This window comes from Mytilus edulis, chromosome 8 (genome assembly GCF_963676685.1).
Source record: "Mytilus edulis chromosome 8, xbMytEdul2.2, whole genome shotgun sequence".
In the NCBI taxonomy this organism is placed as follows: Eukaryota; Metazoa; Mollusca; class Bivalvia; order Mytilida; family Mytilidae; genus Mytilus; species Mytilus edulis.
In genome coordinates, this window is record NC_092351.1 from 80,147,444 (window position 1) to 80,168,331 (window position 20,888).

At 31.5% G+C, this 20,888-nt stretch overlaps 1 protein-coding gene across 1 annotated transcript; it reads right to left on the reverse strand.

The window, feature by feature from the left end:
• Positions 1-3,766: 3,766 nt before the first annotated feature.
• LOC139486341 (C-type lectin domain family 3 member A-like) lies at positions 3,767-17,714 on the reverse strand. Its single transcript, XM_071271211.1, has 8 exons — positions 17,647-17,714; positions 12,469-12,619; positions 11,195-11,371; positions 9,932-10,047; positions 8,766-8,853; positions 6,322-6,432; positions 5,542-5,657; positions 3,767-3,856 (listed from the first exon to the last, which is right to left on the reverse strand). The coding sequence occupies exons 1-8, from the start codon at positions 17,674-17,676 to the stop codon at positions 3,842-3,844; spliced, it is 804 nt and encodes a 267-aa protein (XP_071127312.1). The 5' UTR covers positions 17,677-17,714; the 3' UTR covers positions 3,767-3,841.
• Between the last annotated feature and the right edge of the window lie 3,174 nt (positions 17,715-20,888).

The window sequence follows — 20,888 nt, forward strand, 5'->3', positions numbered from 1 at the left end:
GTAAGGATCGATTTTGGCCTCAAATTTCAGGTTCATCTGACGAAAGATTTTGAACACTTTTTAAACACTTAAGTGTTTATTTTATTTGAATTAATTAGTTAATGTGAAAGATTTTAACAGATTTAGTCATTAAAAACAATCTGATTCAAGCTCAAATATGAAAAATCTACCTAATATGCCGGAAAATGTCACTTTTCAGATGGTTTTTGGTAAAAATGAAAGTGGCCGCATCCGTGTTCATCCTCAACCTTTATATATGCTATGTATTATCATAAAATACAACTTACATTTCAATATTAAGGATGAACACGAATGCGGTCACTTTCGTTTTACACGAAAACCGTCTAAAATTTAACTAAAATGCTAGAATTATGAGGATTTCAGTAATTTAGCATGACTTAATGGTGCTAGTACCGGATATATGTGCATTGTATTGTTAAACCAGCCCATATTTATGTAGCAGAAGCATTCTACTGTCCAATGAATAACTAAAGGTTTACATTTTAACAATTTGGTAAAACTGCTATATTTTGGGGCCAAAAAGGGGTCTTACTGAACCTACTCCTTTAAGGGTTATGAAGTATATATGTACATGTGACAAAAAACACACAATACATTAAAAGTACAAATATTCATAGAACGTAGCTCTTATTCCTGATCTTCAACTAGACAGTTCCAGAAGGATCTTTTGACCAAAAATGAATCCAAGACGTTTAGTGCTTAGTTAATCCACGATTCTTAATTTGCATATTCCAATAGTGTTTAAGATGCTACAGTTGTATAGCATGTATTTGCTGCGCTTTGTGTAGCTCTTTATTAACTTTTTAAACATAACAATACAAATATATCTAAAAATAAATGTTAAAGAAAAAAAAATCCCAATAGTTCTTCAAAAAATGCTAACCGTGATAAGTTATGATTACCACATATACTTGATACACAGAAAATTTTCAGCAAAGAATAAAGTTAGAGTATAAAAAAAACCTTCACTTTACTACACGGTTTAGGTCAGTTCAACCTTTATGCATATATGAATAAAAAGTTAAGAAAACAAGAGGGGCATCATATGTGCTGTCATTGTATGTTTTTAGTAAGACAAAATAAATTTTGATTTGTAGGTAATGGAATTATCTCAGTCCACAGCCAGTACAATTAGTGACGACTCAGAGTGGCAACTTGACATGGCATCATCTCAATCTACATGTAGTACTGTACAATTATATAGCCCCATGAGGAAAAGAATGGCTTTAAAATCTTTTTTGGAAGAAGTTGGAATAAGCCCAGTTAAAAAAGTTTTGAGTGTTGACTGGATGTCTGCTTCAAATAGAACAAATCCAGACTATGAAAGAAAAGCTAAACAAATAATGGAACAGGTTTTATCTATATTGACTCCTGGACAAGAGAACCAATTGGAGTTTCTTATCAGACCAGGATACTACCAAAAACAATGACCTACTGAAATCTGTTTCAGCAGCATATACGACGATGACCAGTTGGGGAGTACAGCAACAACTTCTGTCCCTTTTAGTGAAAGATTATTCTTTTGTTGAGATTCAGAAAGGGATACCAAATTTAAGTAGATACAAATATACATCAGCCAAAAAACATGCCGAGCTTAATGGTGTTGGTATGCCAGTCACTGAAAGTTAGTTGTACAGAGAAAAAGCAACCAAACAACAGATTGACCATTTTCTGCAGTTTGTTTTTTCTCCAGCTATTATGACAGACTCACCGTTTGGGGAATGTAATTTTAAACTGGCATCAGGGTCAGAATTGACAGCACCTAAAATAATTCTTAATACAGTTAGAACAAGAACTGTTAATCTTTATTTGAAATATTGTGAAGAAATGAATTATGTGTCTGTGCTATCGGATAGATCATACATGGGACCGTTGGAAGCTATCAAACCTAGTGTACGCAAGAGCATGAAAGAACTCGACAATTATGCTGCAGAAGGAGGAAAAGCTTTTGATGACATGAAAACAGCTTCCAGCATTCTTGGTCAGATAGGAAAGGGAAAGCAGTGGGAAGAGAATGTTCATCAATTACTGAATGATGGTAAACAGTACTTGAAAGTTGAATATAAGGTATGTGTACAACATTCGTGGCTTATAATGTCCTTGATTATTTTACCTTTGGCATATATTTACAATAAAAGTAAAAGAATTAAAAAAAACAAGATTGCTATCAGTAGCTGTATTTCCCCCCATTGGAACAAATGATGATTCCCAGAAATCTTACAAAATTTGATGAATCAAAATGGTGGATGAAGTATGCACATCTGCATATTATACCAATACATTCTACCTGTTCTTCATTTGTTTGTCATTAACATTTTTTTTTAAATCTACAGAAACCACTGAATATATTTTATTTTAATTGCTTAAAACATGACGGTCAAAGAGACACAACTGTGAACATTTGGCCTTTGACTTATAAAAATATTTGTGATACAGCTGAATGGATTTAAATAAAACTCTCTTATTATTATACCTCTGCTTCAAATGAGAGCGGTATTCTGTTGCACTCTTGTAGGTTACAAATTATCACAATTGTCAGCATTTTCTTTTCTTGTAATTCATATAAAACTTCATGATATGCCATTTTTCATGAAGAAACTGATTATGTGTTCACTTATTACATGAAGATCAGAGCATAAAAATATGAAATGATTACTGGAGGTTCTCTTAAAAATACATTTGTTAACAAAATTAAGTGATTTTTTTAAGGAATGACTGTAATATATTTTTTCTGTCTATTAAGAAATAACATAAAAAAAATGGTGCACACTGAATGCAGGTTATTTAAAAGTGTTCACCACATTTTTTAGGTTTATTTAGACATGTTAGAATAGACAGAAAAAAATATTACAGTCATTTCATATAATATAATTCTAAATTCTATTTTTAAGGCGTAAATTTTGAAGAAAAAAAATCGTTGGTGACATCGCGGTCACATGACAAAATTATGTCTATGAGCTGATAGACAAAACACTTTCAGCCAATCAGAAGGCGTGTTACATCCCAAATTAAATTATTTGTCCTATACACTTGGTTGTTTACTTTTCAGTTGCATATAAGCCAGTATTCAGAAGTGTCAGATCACTGTTGTCCATTTGCTTTATCCCATGATGACCAAAAGTACAGTAGGAAATGTGAGCATACTCATGGACGTTCCTGTACAGAATGTGAACAAATATCAAGTGTACTTGGCTTAATAAGCAATGCTGCCACAATTGCTGAATATGAGAGTGAAGATCAAACATATGAAGTTTAAATATCTTGTTTGCAATTATGGGAAAAAATCATAGGTTTGGCATTTATATTCACATGCGGGTGCACTCGACTTCTTAATTGACTGGTATTGTAAGTTTTCCTATCGAAAGTCGGTGGTTTTCTCCTCGCACTTCGGCTATCTCCATCAATAAAAACTGACCGCCACGAAAAGAGCTAATATGCGGTGCTTTAAAATTGAGTTAGAACACCAAAATTCAAAACAAAATCATATTTTACCCCTCGCTGTCAGTTTTAAAAAATAATCGAATATGAATGCCAAACCCAATAAAAAAAAATACGGCTGCCATGAATCATTTTTTAATTTCATTTGATAGATTTTTTCTCTCTTGGAATATTCTCCCCTGTATCCTAAAATCCATATTCATGAATTGCAAAAACAAAGTTGTTTCACTTTCTAACAAAAAACTTGAAATATACAAGGAATTACCAAGGCAGAAGTGTCCCTATCAAATCAAAATAAACAATTAAGTGACGATTCTAATGTTTTATTTCATTGCACAACTCGTTAGAAATATTCCTCCACTGACAGTTTACGTTGGCACTTTCATGGACAAGTTATCTGAAAATATAAAATAATCTAAGTTAATCTTAATATATATATATGTAAAGTTGTAGCTCACATGATAAGTTTTTTTTAATAAAGGTAAAACAATAATCGGTCAACCCATCTGGTTAAAATTCGATTGTACAACAACATAATAATCAAACTAAAATTCAAAAGTACATCAAAACGTGGAATATTTCATTTAATATAAATGGGTATTTTCGGGCAAAATATTTAACCTGTATTGTAGGAAAATACCAAAGGAGTTCTAATATTTACACAAATTCTAAAACCCCACATAAAAACGTCTTTAAGAACCCGGACAGGTGAATGGGGAGGGGATGGCAAAAGTAGTTGTCAAGGTCGAAGTTACCTTTTTCAGAACAGGTTTCGAAGTCACCTTTACTGGCTGAATGTTTAAAAGTATACTTTATCATTAGACAAAATATATTCTTAGAAACAAGTGTGCATTTTAAGTTTATCAAAAGTTGGTCCAGTGACCGGTGAAAACAGTTTTTCGCTGGTAAAATTTGACAAGTCAAATTGATTGATCAACTTAGAATACAGGTTAGCACTGTTCTAAAATGTAGATAACACAATCTTCCCAATAAGATCATCATAGATACCAGGATTGAATGTTCCTCTGCTATCTTTTGCCCCTCTTTTATAGTTAGAATGGAGACAAAAACTATCTCATTATTTGAAGACAAACTGTCAACTACTTGTCAAAACCCGAAAAAACGACGAAAAGACCAACAACAGTCTGTAAAAAAGGGTGACCGGGCTCAACTTGTGGCACCAGTTGTCTAATATTGCTCATGTAAGTACAAGTAATATAGGGTTATTGCATGAATATTTGGGAATATTGTCTCGAGTAAAATAGTGTATTGCACGAGCTTGCGAGTGCAATATATGTTCTACAAGGGACAATATTCCCCAATATTCATGCAATAACCCTTTTATTGTATAGCAATATAATATTTAAAAGTTAAAATTGGTTTAAACTAAGATTTTGTCGTTGATGACGTCATGAAATTTGAAGATTTATTGCACTAGTGCAATATTATAATGTATTGCACGCTAACTTTTGGTTACTTTCTGTGGGAAATATTATATTGCTATACAATAATATTAGATATAAAGTAGCGTATGGTTTTTTCCTCAAATATCTTTGTTGATATATGTTTTACTATAGATCAAAATTATAGTACTATTCGATTCAATGTTGTACTTGATTTAGAATTATTTATTATGCAAAAATGCAAATCGATAGTTCACTTAGATAGACTATTTGTTATATTTGTACTGGTTCTGAATTTACACGAGTTCTCTTGTTCAAATGTGATACAAACAATATTCTATATTCTCAAATAATATCGAAAACAAGAATGTCTCCGTAGTACACGGATGCTCCATCAGCACTATCATTTTCTATGTTCAGTGGACCGTGAAAATGGGATAAAAACTTTAATTTGGCATTATAATTAAAAAGATCATATCATAGAAAACATGTGTACTAAGTTTCAAGTTGATTGGATTTCAACATCGATCATCAAAAACTACGTCGACCAAAAACTTTAACCTGAAGCGGGACAGCCGGATAAACGGACGAACGCACGAACGAACAAACGGACACACAGACCAGAAAAAATTATACCCCTCTACTATGGTAGGTGCGACATAAAAATGTTCAAACTTACCCTCGGAAATTCGCAAAGATATCTATAGCTATCCTTACAGAAATCGTCATCCCAATTCCAGACATTATTGGGTGAGAATTCTATTTCAATACAGCCTTTTTTGGAATATGAAGCATCTGAAACATTTTGAAAAGTATTAACGTGAAAGTTAAAAAAAAAAAAAATCAAAAAATCAAACAACACAATATCGAAATTAATTGAAATTAATAGTCACCAATGTTGCCAAACTTTTTAATTGGTTTGACCTACACACTGTCGGATTCAAGCGCTAATCATGGGTCTTATGTAAACGTAAAGCGCTATGTATCTACAAAAAAACATCAGCAAGTATCATAGATGAAGTTTTTTCCTCCAAACGACGTAAATTTCCTTTTAAGCATCTTTTATGAACTCTGAACCAAAAATTTCCGACTTTTTCTTTACAAATATTTAACTATTTCTGAATTAAAAAATGTACACAGATATTAACATCAGGAATTTAAAAATACAACACCAGAAAATCAAAATTATAAACAGAATATTTTAAAACTCAACATTTTTTATTTAATGTTGATTCATTATAATTCATTGGATACCATTTTTTGTGGATTTCGTAGATACAGGGGAACCAAAAAATTTACATATTGAACGAATTATAAATTTTCCAAAGGAGTATATGCAGAATTTGCCCAAACCCCGAAATCAAATGTCCAAGATAATGCAAGTTTTCCTCAATTCTCGGAAATGGGTTCCCCTACAAAAATAAATAAATTCGCAGTATATATCTATAGCTAAACTTACGTTCCCCAAAAGGAAGATTACAGAATGAAAAATCGCCATTGTCACCGTCAAAAACATAATTCCCATCATGACCAGGACTATTTGCACCAATCCATATATCTTTATCTTGTTCTGAAGAAGAGTTAAATTGTTATAAGCACCATTAAGATATTCTATATTTAAGTTACATACACAATGATGTATTTATCTTAAACTCATCTAACAGAGAAATGATGAATACGACTGACAAAGAGACTGCAAATATTACGGTAACCGCCGATGAATGGTTGACCCTTACAATATACCTATGTCTCAACTTACTAATGACAAGTGTAGTCTTAGATCTGTTGATACCAGAACAGCCTTATAATTGGTATGTTGTCGTTGTTCTACATATGTATTCCCGATTGTATCAGTTTGTCTGAGTATTGGTTCGCATGACAGTTGCAGCTCGTTCACCAGGATATGCTTATCATTTTGACTCACCAAGTCAGACTCCTTTTAAAGTTGATGAAACACTCAGTGTTTGTGCCTTTGTCCCTTTATTTGATTTATTAGATTTCACATCGTTAAACAATTCCTGTTGTGGAGAGTTGTCTTATTGGCAATCGTACCACATCTTCTTTTTATATTAACTATCTTCGTGTGTAAACTTACAACATCTTCGATATGATATATGCTGTATAATTACCAATAAAATTGTTGAAATGGTTAGTTCAAATTTTAAAATCTTTATATTTTTATCAAAGGTTCAAAGTATGTATTTTTTAAACAAAAAATAAGAAAATTATACGACCTAAATTAATTTTAGTAAAGGTGTTAAATACCACCTTTACATTAGTCTTAATTCCTTGTAGAAATATCAAATGTAAACTTATCAGAATCGTAGAAAATGCATTAAAATCAAATACAAATTTTGCAAATAGAAATTTTCAGTAAAAACGCAGCCGAATCAATGTTAAAAGTATAACAAAAAAATATTTGTAAATCAGTTAATAGTAGGCAGATCACTGAAAAGTAAATTCAAGTATGAGCATGGGTGTTATTTAAAAACTTAAGAATTTAAAATTGATATTGTATGTTGGACAAAATACGCTAAAATATTGATAGGTTATGGAATTCCTTTTAAAAGCTGGCGGGAAAAGGCTGTTTCGGTCTTTTACCTTATATATGTATTGGATATTTTTAGTCCCAAATCGAACGAATGGAAAAAAAATAAACTTCTTTAATTTTAGTAAATGACTTTTTAGAGATTTTGATATGTTTATATGGAAAGAAAAATAGATGTTATCGTGCAAAATATTTTACCCTGTATTGAAGGAAAATCCTAAATGAGTTCGAACATTTGACACAAATCATTAAAACCTCACATAAAAACGTCCTTATGACACAGGGAGGGGGTGGGTCAATAGCAGTTGTCAAGGTCGAAGTTGCCTTATAGAGAACAGGTTTCGAAGTCAACTCTAGTGGCGGAATGTCTAAAGTATATTTTTTCATTAGACAAAATATTTTCTTAGAACCAAGTCTGCTTTTTAAGTTTATCAAATTTTGGTCCATTGACCGGTCAAAGCAACTTTTAAATCTGTCGCTACTAAAATTTGACTGGTCAAAATGATTGATTATTCACATTAATTTACTATACAGGTTGATACTATTCTAAAATGTAGGCAACACAATCTTCCCAATAAAATCATCATAGATACAAGGATTGAAAAAATATTTTTTCGGCAGACGTGCGTTCCGTGTACAAAAGACTCATCAGTGACGCTTAAATAAAAAAAATGTGGTAAAGGCAAAATGAAGTACGAAGTTGAAGAGCATTGACCAAAAATGACCAAACGTTTTACCAAATACAGCCAACATAGATGTAAGTCGGGTCTGTTTTTAAGCCAACTGTTTTGAAGCTATTATCCCTGATACATATAGATTGCATAAATATTAATGTTATGCGACTTCTATTATCGATCCGTTTGCAGATACGCCATTTATTTAGATAAGAACATTTTTTCCAAAATTAAAAAAAAGAACATAATATTTTCTGCTACATGACGTCTCCAAGTCTTCAAGCACGATTTTTTTTTGTCACAGGTAGATTGTATCGTGTTGACTTTTTCTGGAGATTCGAAGACAAAACACTAATCGTATAAGACTGACAACTTCTATCGATAACATAGACAATCTACATCTGAATGTAGCATGTGGCAGCACATTTCCAGCTTTTTGGAAGAAAACAATATTTACAGCGGGAAGTCCTTTACAATGCCATATTCTAGCTACATGTATTGAATGGCAGTAAAATAAAAACGGTGTGTCTAGAAACTTGTTTACTTGTTATTTAAACCGTATACAATATTTTGTTTATTAATGCTTATTACAAGAAAATTGTTATTTGTTTTTAATGAGTCGTCGCTACTGTTTTCAATTACAATGATGTAAAATGATCAATGTTTTGTCTCATCACTTACCGATACTAAATGCACTTTGGACAGCATCAGCTTCTTGTTGACTGTCTGGCTTCCAAAGGTATGCTCCTAGTTGCATGGAACATATCTTCTATAATTTAAAACAAGACGCATATGCAGTATTTACATTGATAACATAATTTCTGTTGCGTTTGTCAGGATTGATCTACTTTAAGAATGCTAAAAAAACGATTATTTTTAAAACCATGGAAGTATAAGAAATAAAACAGTTGATGATCTATCTGAACAAAAGTAAAATAACAAAAACTATCGAACTCAAAAGAAAAATTTTCAAGAGTTGGTACAACAAAAAAAGCTTACATAATTTCTCTATAAAACCTATTGAATTACAAATAAAGACTGAGTTACATCTATGTGTAAGGACCTTGTTCTGTGCATAGATAGGTGGAAACCTTCTCCATTTTTGTCCTTTTTTTTTAACTAAACACTACGTAGCAAATATTACAGAAGATTGCGGATGTTTATTATTCTACCATTTTATTTTCATTGTAAGATGTCAGTTATACCGAGAACAATATTCTGACTTTCCTATTTTAATGACGTCAATAGTTTTAAACTTAAAACAACTTCTATTTCAAATTTTAAAAAAAGGCGTTGGGCTCTGCCTGTCTTAAAACATACAATATGTAATGTGAATATCTATCTACACAGCTTAATAATTCAAATAACAAATATCAGTTATTTTAATTTGGATGTAACGCGTCTTCTGATTTGCTGACGGTGTTTTGTCTATCAGCTCATAGACATAATTTTGTCATGTGACGTCTTCAACGTTTTTCATTATTTACTCCGGCTTAAAATGGAATTTTGAATTAAGTTATAAGGAATGACTGTAATATGTTTTCTGTCTATTCGTAATATCATCAAAAATGTGGTGCACTCTTTCAAATAACACGTTACGCGGGCTATTCAGTATGCATCACATTTTTATTTTATTTCTTAATCGACAGAAAACATAGTACAGTCATTCCTTAAAATGGAAATGGCAAAGTTAAAAATGTGAAATGCAATGCTAGTATTCTTTCTTTCGTCTTTCAATCGTAGAAAAACAGTCACATTTGACAAATTGTAATTTTGAGAAAGATAACAAAGTAATATTCATTTTGACAACTTAAACTGAAATCTTGCACTGTACCAACCATACTCACCTGAGCAGTAGACCAAGACGCTTTATTATTTTCACTGTAGAAGTAACAGTTAGGACTAATGGTTTGGTCATTTAACATCCTATATCCTACAGGGCAATTTGTTGGAACACATGTTGCTTTGCATATGAAAAAAAATAGTGAAGTTTTTAAAAATAAATGATAAAAATAAGATAAACCGAAAAGCAATGTCTTGCTGGTAAGTCGCAGTTATTCATAATGGCTCTGATGTTAACCAAAGTAGAACATACGCTGTTAAAGGATATAATTGAAGAAAATACGCACTTGGTAAAATATATTATCTGAGTATAAGTATCATTTTACATGATTGTCTTCCAGATGATTGTTATTTGTTAAAAAAAATACAGACTAACTTTAAAAAAATAATAGGATTTAAATAGGGGTATGCTAGTTTTTGTTACAACAACAAATCAGTTATTGCACTAAGTTGAGTAAGATATTGTTTCATTAACCTTTTTTTTTAAGTTAGCATATTCAAAATCATTCAAATAAATGATCAATTGGTTTTTTTAATGATACATTGATAGTTGTTTATAATACACTGTGCAAATTTACTCTCATCAACATTTGTCATTTAACATGATAACTCCTAATTCCCCGGTTAACTTCATTACTAAGGCAGTACCAAGAATGGACGATTTATTGGATTTTTGTGCATTTTGTCAGAAGAAAGACGAATGCGGCAGTATATTCTGAATCCGGTGTCTGGGTTCGCAATTATCAGCTTCATTGTTACAATTAAATGGTTTGTATTCATTATTACTTTGATAATTATGCATTAGAAAAACCAACAAATATATACGCGTATAAAGATTATGTGACTTCATTGATTCAAATTATTTTGATGTTGACAAAATATCCATGTTTTAGGATCGCTATCTGTTGTGGTTGTTTTCTTACTTACTGTTAGTCAGGACTTCAACGAGGAGATGAAAATATCAATTAAAGACAGGCTGTATACATTAAGACGAACATGTGTATTTTATAATATTCTCAAAACATTAGAATGTCAAGGTTAATTACTGAACAGTACTTACTTGTTTGTGTAGCTGTTTGTGTAGCTGTTTGTGTAGCTGTTTGTGTAGCTGTTTGTGTAGCTATTTGTGTTATTGGAACAGTAACCGAAACAGCATAATGTCATGGTTAATTATTAAACAGTACTTACTTGTTTGTGTAGCTGTTTGTGTTATTGGAACAGTAACCGAAACAGTATAATGTCATGGTTAATTATTGAACAGTACTTACTTGTTTGTATAGCTGATTGTGTAGTTGTTATTGTTGTTGGAACAGTAACCGGAACAGTTGTTGTCCCAATAGTAACATCACTCATAGTCGTCATTCCCATCATGGTAACCGCCAATGTTAAAAGAACAAGAGGAAACAATGGCAAAATTGATCCTGTGCCTAATCCCGTTCCATCCACTGTAATAATTCAAAAAATATAAATTAAATGATGATTTTGACTGTCCCTTTGGTATCTTTCGTCCCTCTTTTAATGTAACACAAAAAAATATGATCCTTTAATTACTTTGAGGTTGTTTAAAAAATATCGTATTCTCTGAAAGCAACAACATGTATTTTTTAAGTTATAACGTACAATTAAAATGTGTTTATGCTTTTTAAAGGTAATTTGAGATTTACGTTTAAGGATTAAGGATGTTCGCTACTCTGTTTCAAAATAACAAGCTTTAAAAAGGACTACAATATATATTGATAGTATATAAATATAGAAACGAAAAAAGCAACAAACAGTTATGGGTTAGTTTGCTTGTTTTCGAGATATAAGCCATTGAACATTTGGCGGGAAATAATTCTCTCTACACTTCATATATTTAACATTATCACCGACGAATAAATAAGAAAAATTTTATAAGATTTTCAAAGCAGATATTTTAAACTATGTTTAATCAAATAATAGAAAGAAAAGTAGGGGTTTATGGGTTTTTTTTAAATAGCACTACATGGATAAAACCAAAGGATTCCGAATATCTGGCAAACATTTAAAATCATGAGGAGCGAACTTCCTTAAACATGAATAACATCTACATCTACCTGTGAGAAACAGACTGATCATTTGATGCACCTGGTCTTTCAGTTTGATTGTTAATGTTTTCGAAACCAATTAACAAGATTAAATATCGGTACTCGAACATCGTTTTACTACAACTTGATTTGTACAAACAACTGTAACTCCAAGTTCTCAATCCAGTTTGTTTTCAGATTCTAAACTAACCAATCTTCGTATGAAAGTTGTATTAATATTCTTGAAGGTATTGATTTTCCACAGCTTTTCACAGCATAGTCTGTATTTGTTACAACACCATCTTGACATATTAAATGTATAATTAACAGTTTTTACTTATTATAACAATAAATCATAATGTAAAGAACGTGTTAAAAAATATCGGAGAATAAGACAATTTTATACAAAATCAAACAGTATAAAACTTTTCTGAATGTTATGACATTGAAATCTATTTATACTATTTTTAAGTTTTATCAATTGGCGAAAACGTTACCTGTAGTCCCAATTTCATTAATGATCACAAAGTCTTGCTGTTGTATTCGATCTTGTCCAGTGAATATTTGTCTAGGTATTTGTTCAGGTAAAAACTGTCCTATACATGTCCTTTGTGAGATGAATAATGCAGTCAGAACTACCACGGCTAGCTATAAATATTAATACAGCATTAGATAAATATTTGATTTCATTTTGTTTAGGGGTTAGTTATATCAGATTTGGATTGTAATGAAATTTCGAATAATCATCGTACAAAAAAAAAACATGGTGACGACGTCTAACCTCTTCAACTTCATGGATAATGTTCACAGAATCATTGAAACAAGAGCATGAAGAGCTTCTGTTGATTTTTCTCAAAATTCATTAATATATTAAAAAAATGTGGAATAAAAATGTTTATTCTTACGCAGGATAGCATATATAATATTTGAAATAGAAATTATGAACCAAAATATATCTGTTTTTTTAAATTGCATTTTCAGACTTCTGAATATATAATTAATATAATGGGCGTCAATAAAATTATGAATCTCTGTGATCTTAAATTACACAAATTGTGTTTTACAATCAGTATAGTCAAAAGTATTAGACATTATTTATCCTATATGTATCTAACTATATTATAACGATGTAAAATACCTACCTCTTTTTATTGCATCTATGTACAGTTGCAAGTAGTTATAGTTTATAATTTGCGTTTGACTTACTGAGACAATAGAATTGTGACTGTTGACTATAAGCAATTAAAATGTGTTGTGTACTATACTGCAATGTACACACATAACATTTCAAACAAAACAATACCATATATAAATTAAAACAAGTTTCTTATTTTAGAATATGAATTATGATATTTTTATGAATTTTCGCAAAACAAAGTTTACTAAAATGCACAGTTACATTTTTATCTTTTACATTATACGTTAATAACACACCTGATAATATTTAGTCATCTTACTATCATATGGTTCTTCAATACAAGGTACTGGTTACCTCGAAGCAATCATGGAATATGTAAGGGGTTGAACAAACTGATAGTCACGTGGACGATTACCTTATGAACTAATCATATAGCTACTTAAATAGAAAGATTATCAAGACATCATGTTTTATTAATAACGTATACTTGATCCTCAATATGACTTCGTATCTAGGGTAGTACTTGTAGACATGATGTGTGTATATCGATAACTGTATCCGGACACATCCTTTTTAATGACCTTATTGGTGTTGAGAGGTTATATGTGTTACATTTTCACTCATGAAAACAACTTATATGATGTGTCCACATTACCATCATAAAAGACCTTTTTTCATTTTTCAATAATGATAGGATATACAAATAATATTATTTCAAATCAAAACAAAATTCAAACCAACCTTACACAGAAATAAATTTCCAAATAGCATATCGTATTTGATATCAAGTGTAAATGCATATCATATAACAAATAACAATAAGTTGAGAACACTTATGTTACTCAAAGGTTGCAATTTAGTAAATATACACAATGCAATTTCCCAAAGGACCTCCCTTTGCGCTATGAAGTTTCGTTAAAAATAAATTCCAGAACGGAAAGTTTATATGCACTACTATTTTATGCAAAGGTCTATTTTCAACATTAATATGTCCCGAACTTCTAAGAGTTTAAACTTATACTCAAATGCCCGAGCCACCTTACACGTATGTTTTACTTTATTTCAACATGCTTATCTGAATTAGCAATGAGTTTGCATCGATTAGGGACATATGTTACATTTTCACAATTAAAACTTAAACAAAACATAGCCATAACTGACACAAATATAACTCAAAATATAAATATGAGAGCGAAAAAGAGAATTTAAAAGATGTTAATATAAAAACTTCAAAACAAGAATGTAAGGTTTTGTATTTTCCTCGGAGTTCAGTATTTTGTGATTTGCCAGAAATAAATCGTGCAGACTTGCCAAATTTAGTGAAAAGATAGCATTTGCCTGAACGGCTATTTGTCCACTGAAATTGAGGTACGTACACATCGTGATCAGGTTACAGATGGTTCAAAATTCCAAAATATAAATAGTTATCAAAGGTACCAGGATTATAATTTAGTACGTCAGACGCGCGTTTCGTCTACATAAGACTCATCAGTGACGCTCATATCAAAATATTTATCAAGCCAAACAAGTACGAAGTTGAAGAGCATTGAGGATCCGGAAAATAGGTTGTTAAAAAGCAGAACAGAAACCAGAGAAACGCAAAAGAATAATATGTTACTCAAACGTTGTGAGTGCCATAATGTATAGTCAGGGATCTAAAACATTACCAGTTGAGGCTGAAATTGAAATTGATGCAAAATTTTAACAATTTATTTAACAAGATATTTGTAATTATCATTTTGCTTTTATTTCTTACAAACGTTGTCATTTCAATGTGCAAAATCCTTCGAAAGTTTTTCTTTAAAGATATAAGTATGAAAAGATTGAAAACAATGCATATTATAATCATTAAAGGACTCTGACATGTACAACTGATGAGATCTTCCGAGTAACTTGATACTAAGGGTAACATCAGCTCAGTAGTCAATACTTTGTAACGGACCTGCTTTATAAATAAAGACAACAGTAGTATAGCGCTATTCAAAAGAGGAACGAAAGATACCAGATGGACAGTCAAACTCATAAATCGTTCAAAGTCATAAATCGATTGAGATAAAACAAATACGGGTTACAAACTAAATCGAGGTAAACACGTCAACTATACAACGACACAACAGAAACACTGAAGTGCAACAAAAAACAAGCGACAATGCAACACACACCGAAACGAATCATTTTTCTGACTCGGTACAGGACATTTTGAGTAAAATTGTAAGGTGCATCTGTTTTTGTGGCTAGCCAAACCTCGCGCTTTTATGGCAATGTGGCTTTGAAACAGTCGTGTGACGGATATTCCTGTATTCATGTGTCAAAACGACAACAACCCGACCCTAGAGCAGACAACAGCAGAAGGCCACAATGGGTCTTCAATGTAGCGAGGAACTCCCGCACCCGTAATCGTCCTTCAGCTGGCCCCTTAAAAAATATGTATACAAGTACAGTGATAATGGCCGACATATTGAACTCCGAATTATACACAAGAAAATGAAATTAAAAATCATACAAGACAAACAAAGGCTCCTGACTAGGGACAGACGCAAAATGGCGCGGGGTTTAACATGTTTATGAGATCTGTTTGCGTAAGCTCTCCCATGATCCCCTCTTTTTTTAAATAAGCAAGACCTGGCAACGTGATTATTTAGAGGCAAGAGTTTTGAACAGCCAGTCTGATTGGTTGTTGTATCAAGGTCAAATATGTCAATTTCGAATTGCAAAACATTACAGTCATAATAAATTAATTAGTAACAACATGTGCATAATTTAAGAGTTTAGAAGTGTTTTCAGTTAATGAATTTATTAAATGCAAGCCAATTTAATAACATTCATTATGCTGCAGTAATCAATATTCACATGTGCAAACTCATTTTATTGGATTAAGAGGACGAGTTTATTCACAAAGGGAAAGTAGCACGTCGTATTAGAATACAATTTAAAGTCAATATGAATCCTGTATATCTGATGTACCTACAAAACAATCGTGGAAATCAAAAATAAAGAAGAGGCAGATGTCTGATCTGCTTGTTTTTATTGGAGGAGGGATATGGGAGATTTATTTCTACTTTTACTTAAATATCTGGTTAGGTAAGTTCTTGTTTACATCAAAGAACCTCATTAAATGCAAACTGATCAGCATTACTTGTCAATTTATCAGAAATAAAAACATCAAAAAGAAAAAAAGAAAACCATAACATTATTAACATAATTACCAAATTCAAAAACAATCGTGCTGCTGGGATTTTAATTAAAATGCTATAGGATCTCATTCCAAATGTTGTATGCAAGAAAAAAAATAATTAGACGTAAAGTAAATTTTCAAATATGTATAATTGAATAAAAAAGCATACGCATAAACTTTTATGGACAAAATTATGTAATTTCAAGCAAAACATTATCAAATATTGAATGTTCTTGGACAATTGAAGAAAAAAATAAGTTTATAGGTTCATAAATTCTCATTATGTGAACTGTTAAAAATAAAAAGTTATCTCCCTTTGACCAAGAGATATAAATAATGTGGTGAAGTCTTACATGAAAAATCTTGACAGCAAATACCAGACACTGAAATGAGTCAAATTATCATTCAGCATTTAATGAATAAGAAAAGGCAACAGACAAAAGTAAAATTAAAGAAACAGGTAGGTTAACCAAACACAATTACAGAATGTGATGTCACAGATATGCTGCACTTGTAAATAATTTTGATAGTAAAATGCAAATGTTGAAATTAAAGAGCAATATATCATTCGTCTTTTATACTTTAAGAAACAAATCAAAGTCAAATTCAATAAACCAACATACTTCATTTGGCTTATTTTCAGAGGTTTCCCTTAAACTGAAAACTGTCAACTATAATTCAAAAATAAATTATGGAGGTATTTTTTTTCCTTGCAAATTCAAAAAGGTACTTTTGATTTGGCCCTATTCAAAATTTAAAGAAATTCTTATTGACATCTCTCATTTTTTGTAATATGCTCTGGATCTCAATGCTCTTATCACGTTCATTATCACTGGACTAGTATATATTTGTTTAGGGGCCAGCTGAAGGACGCCTCCGGGTGCGGGAATTTCTCGCTACATTGAAGACCTGTTGGTGACCCTCTGCTGTTGTTTTTTATTTGGGCGGGTTGTTGTCTCTTTGACACATTCCCCATTTCCATTCTCAATTTTATCTTCAACTTCGTACTTTATTTGGCATTTTTTACTTTTTTGGATTCGAGCGTCACTGATGAGTCTTTTGTAGACGAAACGCGCGTCTGGCGTATATATAAAATGTATTCCTGGTATCTTTGATGAGTTTATTTAAGCAAAACCCCTTGCAAAGTCTGGAGATTTCTTGTGACAACACCCCTCTGATGGTTTGTTTACAACTCTCTTAGCCCTTAGCATTTTGCCTTGTGCATTCAGCTGTCTCTGGTATTTACTATCTAGTAAATGACTATAGTTTAACCATGGTTTAAAATCTTTTTACAGCCAATATGTCTAGCCACAATAATCTGTCACTTGCAAATATTCGCGTTGGATCCTTACTATGTATTACCTTTTCATCTATATTTTCCATAACATACATTTCTTAAGACTCTGTTGTTTATAATTAAGTAATCATTAAGAAACCAAGTTTGCGACTCCCTCGTGCAAAGATAACAGTTAATTCATTTTGGCTATTTATTTTAAGTCCTTGTTGGTCATCAATCCCTCGCGTATTCATTGTTTTAAAGCTGTGCTCTTCTTTGCATATACATTTTAAACATCGTAGAGAGGCTTACGCAAGGAAACCGCTTTATGAAGTTTTTTTTTTTATTTGGTAAACGGTCAGGAAACAATAGACGTTTTGAATAACAATATTAATCAGTATCAACTACTTTTTTATCACGATTTTACATATATTTTGAAGTTTACAATAATTAAGCCATAATGCAAGAAAACATGGTATGAAATTCGTATTGATCAATTTGATATTAAAAGTATAAATAACTGTACAAACACTATTGTGTAGATTTTTTCTGTAACAAGAAATTAAGTCCTATAAATGTACTAATGTTGCAGTAAACTATAACCGATGTTCATCATATTGCTATCGTTTAACCAGCGTACAGAAACACATTTTTTGAAGTTATATTTTAAACACAATGCACATTGCAACACTAATCAATAGCAATATATATATTTTATATATATCTGGTTTGTTTTGAATCAATGTATTCCAATGGCTACTAATTGTGCACCCCTACTACCCGTATGAAGCAGAATTCATTCAGAACCTTCTAAAAAAACAAAAAGAAAAAGCAACTTGCAAAATTCTTTAATTTTACTTTCCGATATATTGCTGATGTTCTATCATTGAATAACCCATATTTCAGCCAATACTTACATCTCATATATCCCAGCGAACTTGAAATTAAGGATACTACTTATACTAAAAGGACTGCTTCATACCTTGATCTTTTCCTCAATATTGACGCAGATGGACGACTTAACACGAAAATCTATGATAAACGGGACCATTTCAACTTCCCAATTATCAATTTCCCATTTCTCAGCAGTAACATACCCTCTGCCCCTTCGTATGGTGTTTACATATCACAATTGATACGTTATTCTCGTGCATGTTCACACTATACGGACTTCATATACAGAAGTGTGCTCCTTACACAGAAACTGCTTCAACAAAGTTATGAGGACAGATTGAAATTGACACTCCGTAAATTTTATGGACACCATCACATATTAGTTGATCCATATGATGTGTCTTTGACCAAACTAGCTAAGGACATTTTTACCACATGGTAGATTGTGGTTTGTCATTACATCGTCTAATCTTTTAATTACCGAACGTGACTTATTCCCGATTGTGACTGTTTTGCTGAGTGTGAATTCGCATTACTATAAGACGTGTTACGGTACTTATCTATCTAAAATGCATGTATTTAGTTTGATGTTATATTTGTAATTTTTATCGGATTTTGTCAAATTGGTTGACGTCTTTTCTATTAAATTCATGTGTTATGGTAAAGAAAATTAATCACCACTTTCATTTATTAGTTTGATTTTGTTCAACGTAATCTGTATGATTTATATGTTTGAAGTTAGATTCAAAACAAACCAGACATGTATAAAATATATACATTGCTATTGATTAGTGTTGCAATGTGCATTGTGTTTAAATGTAATATCAGTATTTAGTTCTATTATAATCTTAAATCAATCCTATTTCTATCTTATTTTTTAGACATAATTTTTCAAATATGACGTCATATTTGTGCTGTTTCAGAAATTCACATGTCTGCATGACGTAATATTGTGCCATTTCACCACTTCGTATGTGACGTCATGGTTATGACTTTTTGCGTTCAGGCCTGATTTGTCACTGAGTCGGGTGTGTCTTTTTTATATGTTGGTCTTCAATGTATTATGTATTCGGGTTTTGTTTTCTGTAATTAGTTAAGACGTCAGTTTTATCATGTAAATCTTTTATATTCATTTGATAAAATTTACTGTTTGCAATAGCATAAATTGTTCTATATAATAAGGATGTTCTTATCACAAGCAAAAAACCCTAGCCGTATTTGGCACAACCTTTTTCAACTTTTGATCCTCAGAGCTGTACTACTTTGTACCCCTTTTTTTACTTTCGAACTTTTATATCTGGGCGTCACTGGTACGTCTTGTTTGGACGAGGCGCGTTTTTGACGTAATGAATTTTAAACCTGATGCCTTTTGTTATCTATTATTCATGTGTTTCTTTGCCAAATACGTTCTGCTATTTATTTGTATTGTAGTCCTGTATTATTATGTTGTCATGTTAATGTTATATTTAACAATGCCATCAAAGTGCGAGGTTTGGCATGCCACAAAACCAGGTTCAACCCAACATTTTTTTCTTTAAAGATGTCCTGTACCAAGTCAGGAAAATGGCCATTGTTATATCATAGTTTGTTTCTGTGTGTGTAACATTTTTATGTTGTGTTTCCGTTGTGTCGTTTGTTTTCTCCTATTTTTGAGTGTGGATTCACATTACTATAAGACGTGTCACGGTACTTTTCTATAATTCCAAATTCATGTATTTGGTTTTGATGTTATATTGGTTATTCTCATCGGATTTTGTCTAATGTTTAGTCCGTTGCTGTGTGTGTTACATTTTAATGTTGTGTCGTTGTTCTCCTCTAATATTTAATGCGTTTCCCTCAGTGTTAGTTTGTTACCCCGATTTTTTTTTTGTCCATAGATTTATGAGATTTGAACAGTGGTATACTACTGTTGCCTTTATTTATTATAAAAGTATAGGTCACTTAAGACACAATTTAGTGTAGAGTTTTCCGTAGCAAGAAATATAGTCCAATAAATATAGCAATATTGCAGTAAACCAAAATCAATGGTAAACATTCGTACATGTACATGCCTTAGTAATCAGAGGTATTGGGCTGAATGAACTGGCGATTATTTTAATTATCTAACAATTTCCTTCTTTATAATGTTGATGTAGAATTTGAATGTTTAAGATGTCCAAAACCAAGTTATATACTATGTCTGTATATAATATCACAGTAACTGTAATAGTAATGTCGGTCATTTTACAGTCCACAGGTACAAGACTGTACAATATAATGTATAAATCAAACTGTATATCTTACAATTTATAATTAGCGATCGTTAAATATTTTGTCATGTTATTATAAGCGACCGCATCGAGACAAAATGTAGTTGTATACATCCATACAAGGTGAGAAACCGACAGAGTAAACAATACAACGGCTGAACTTGTATTAACAAAATTAGTTCTGT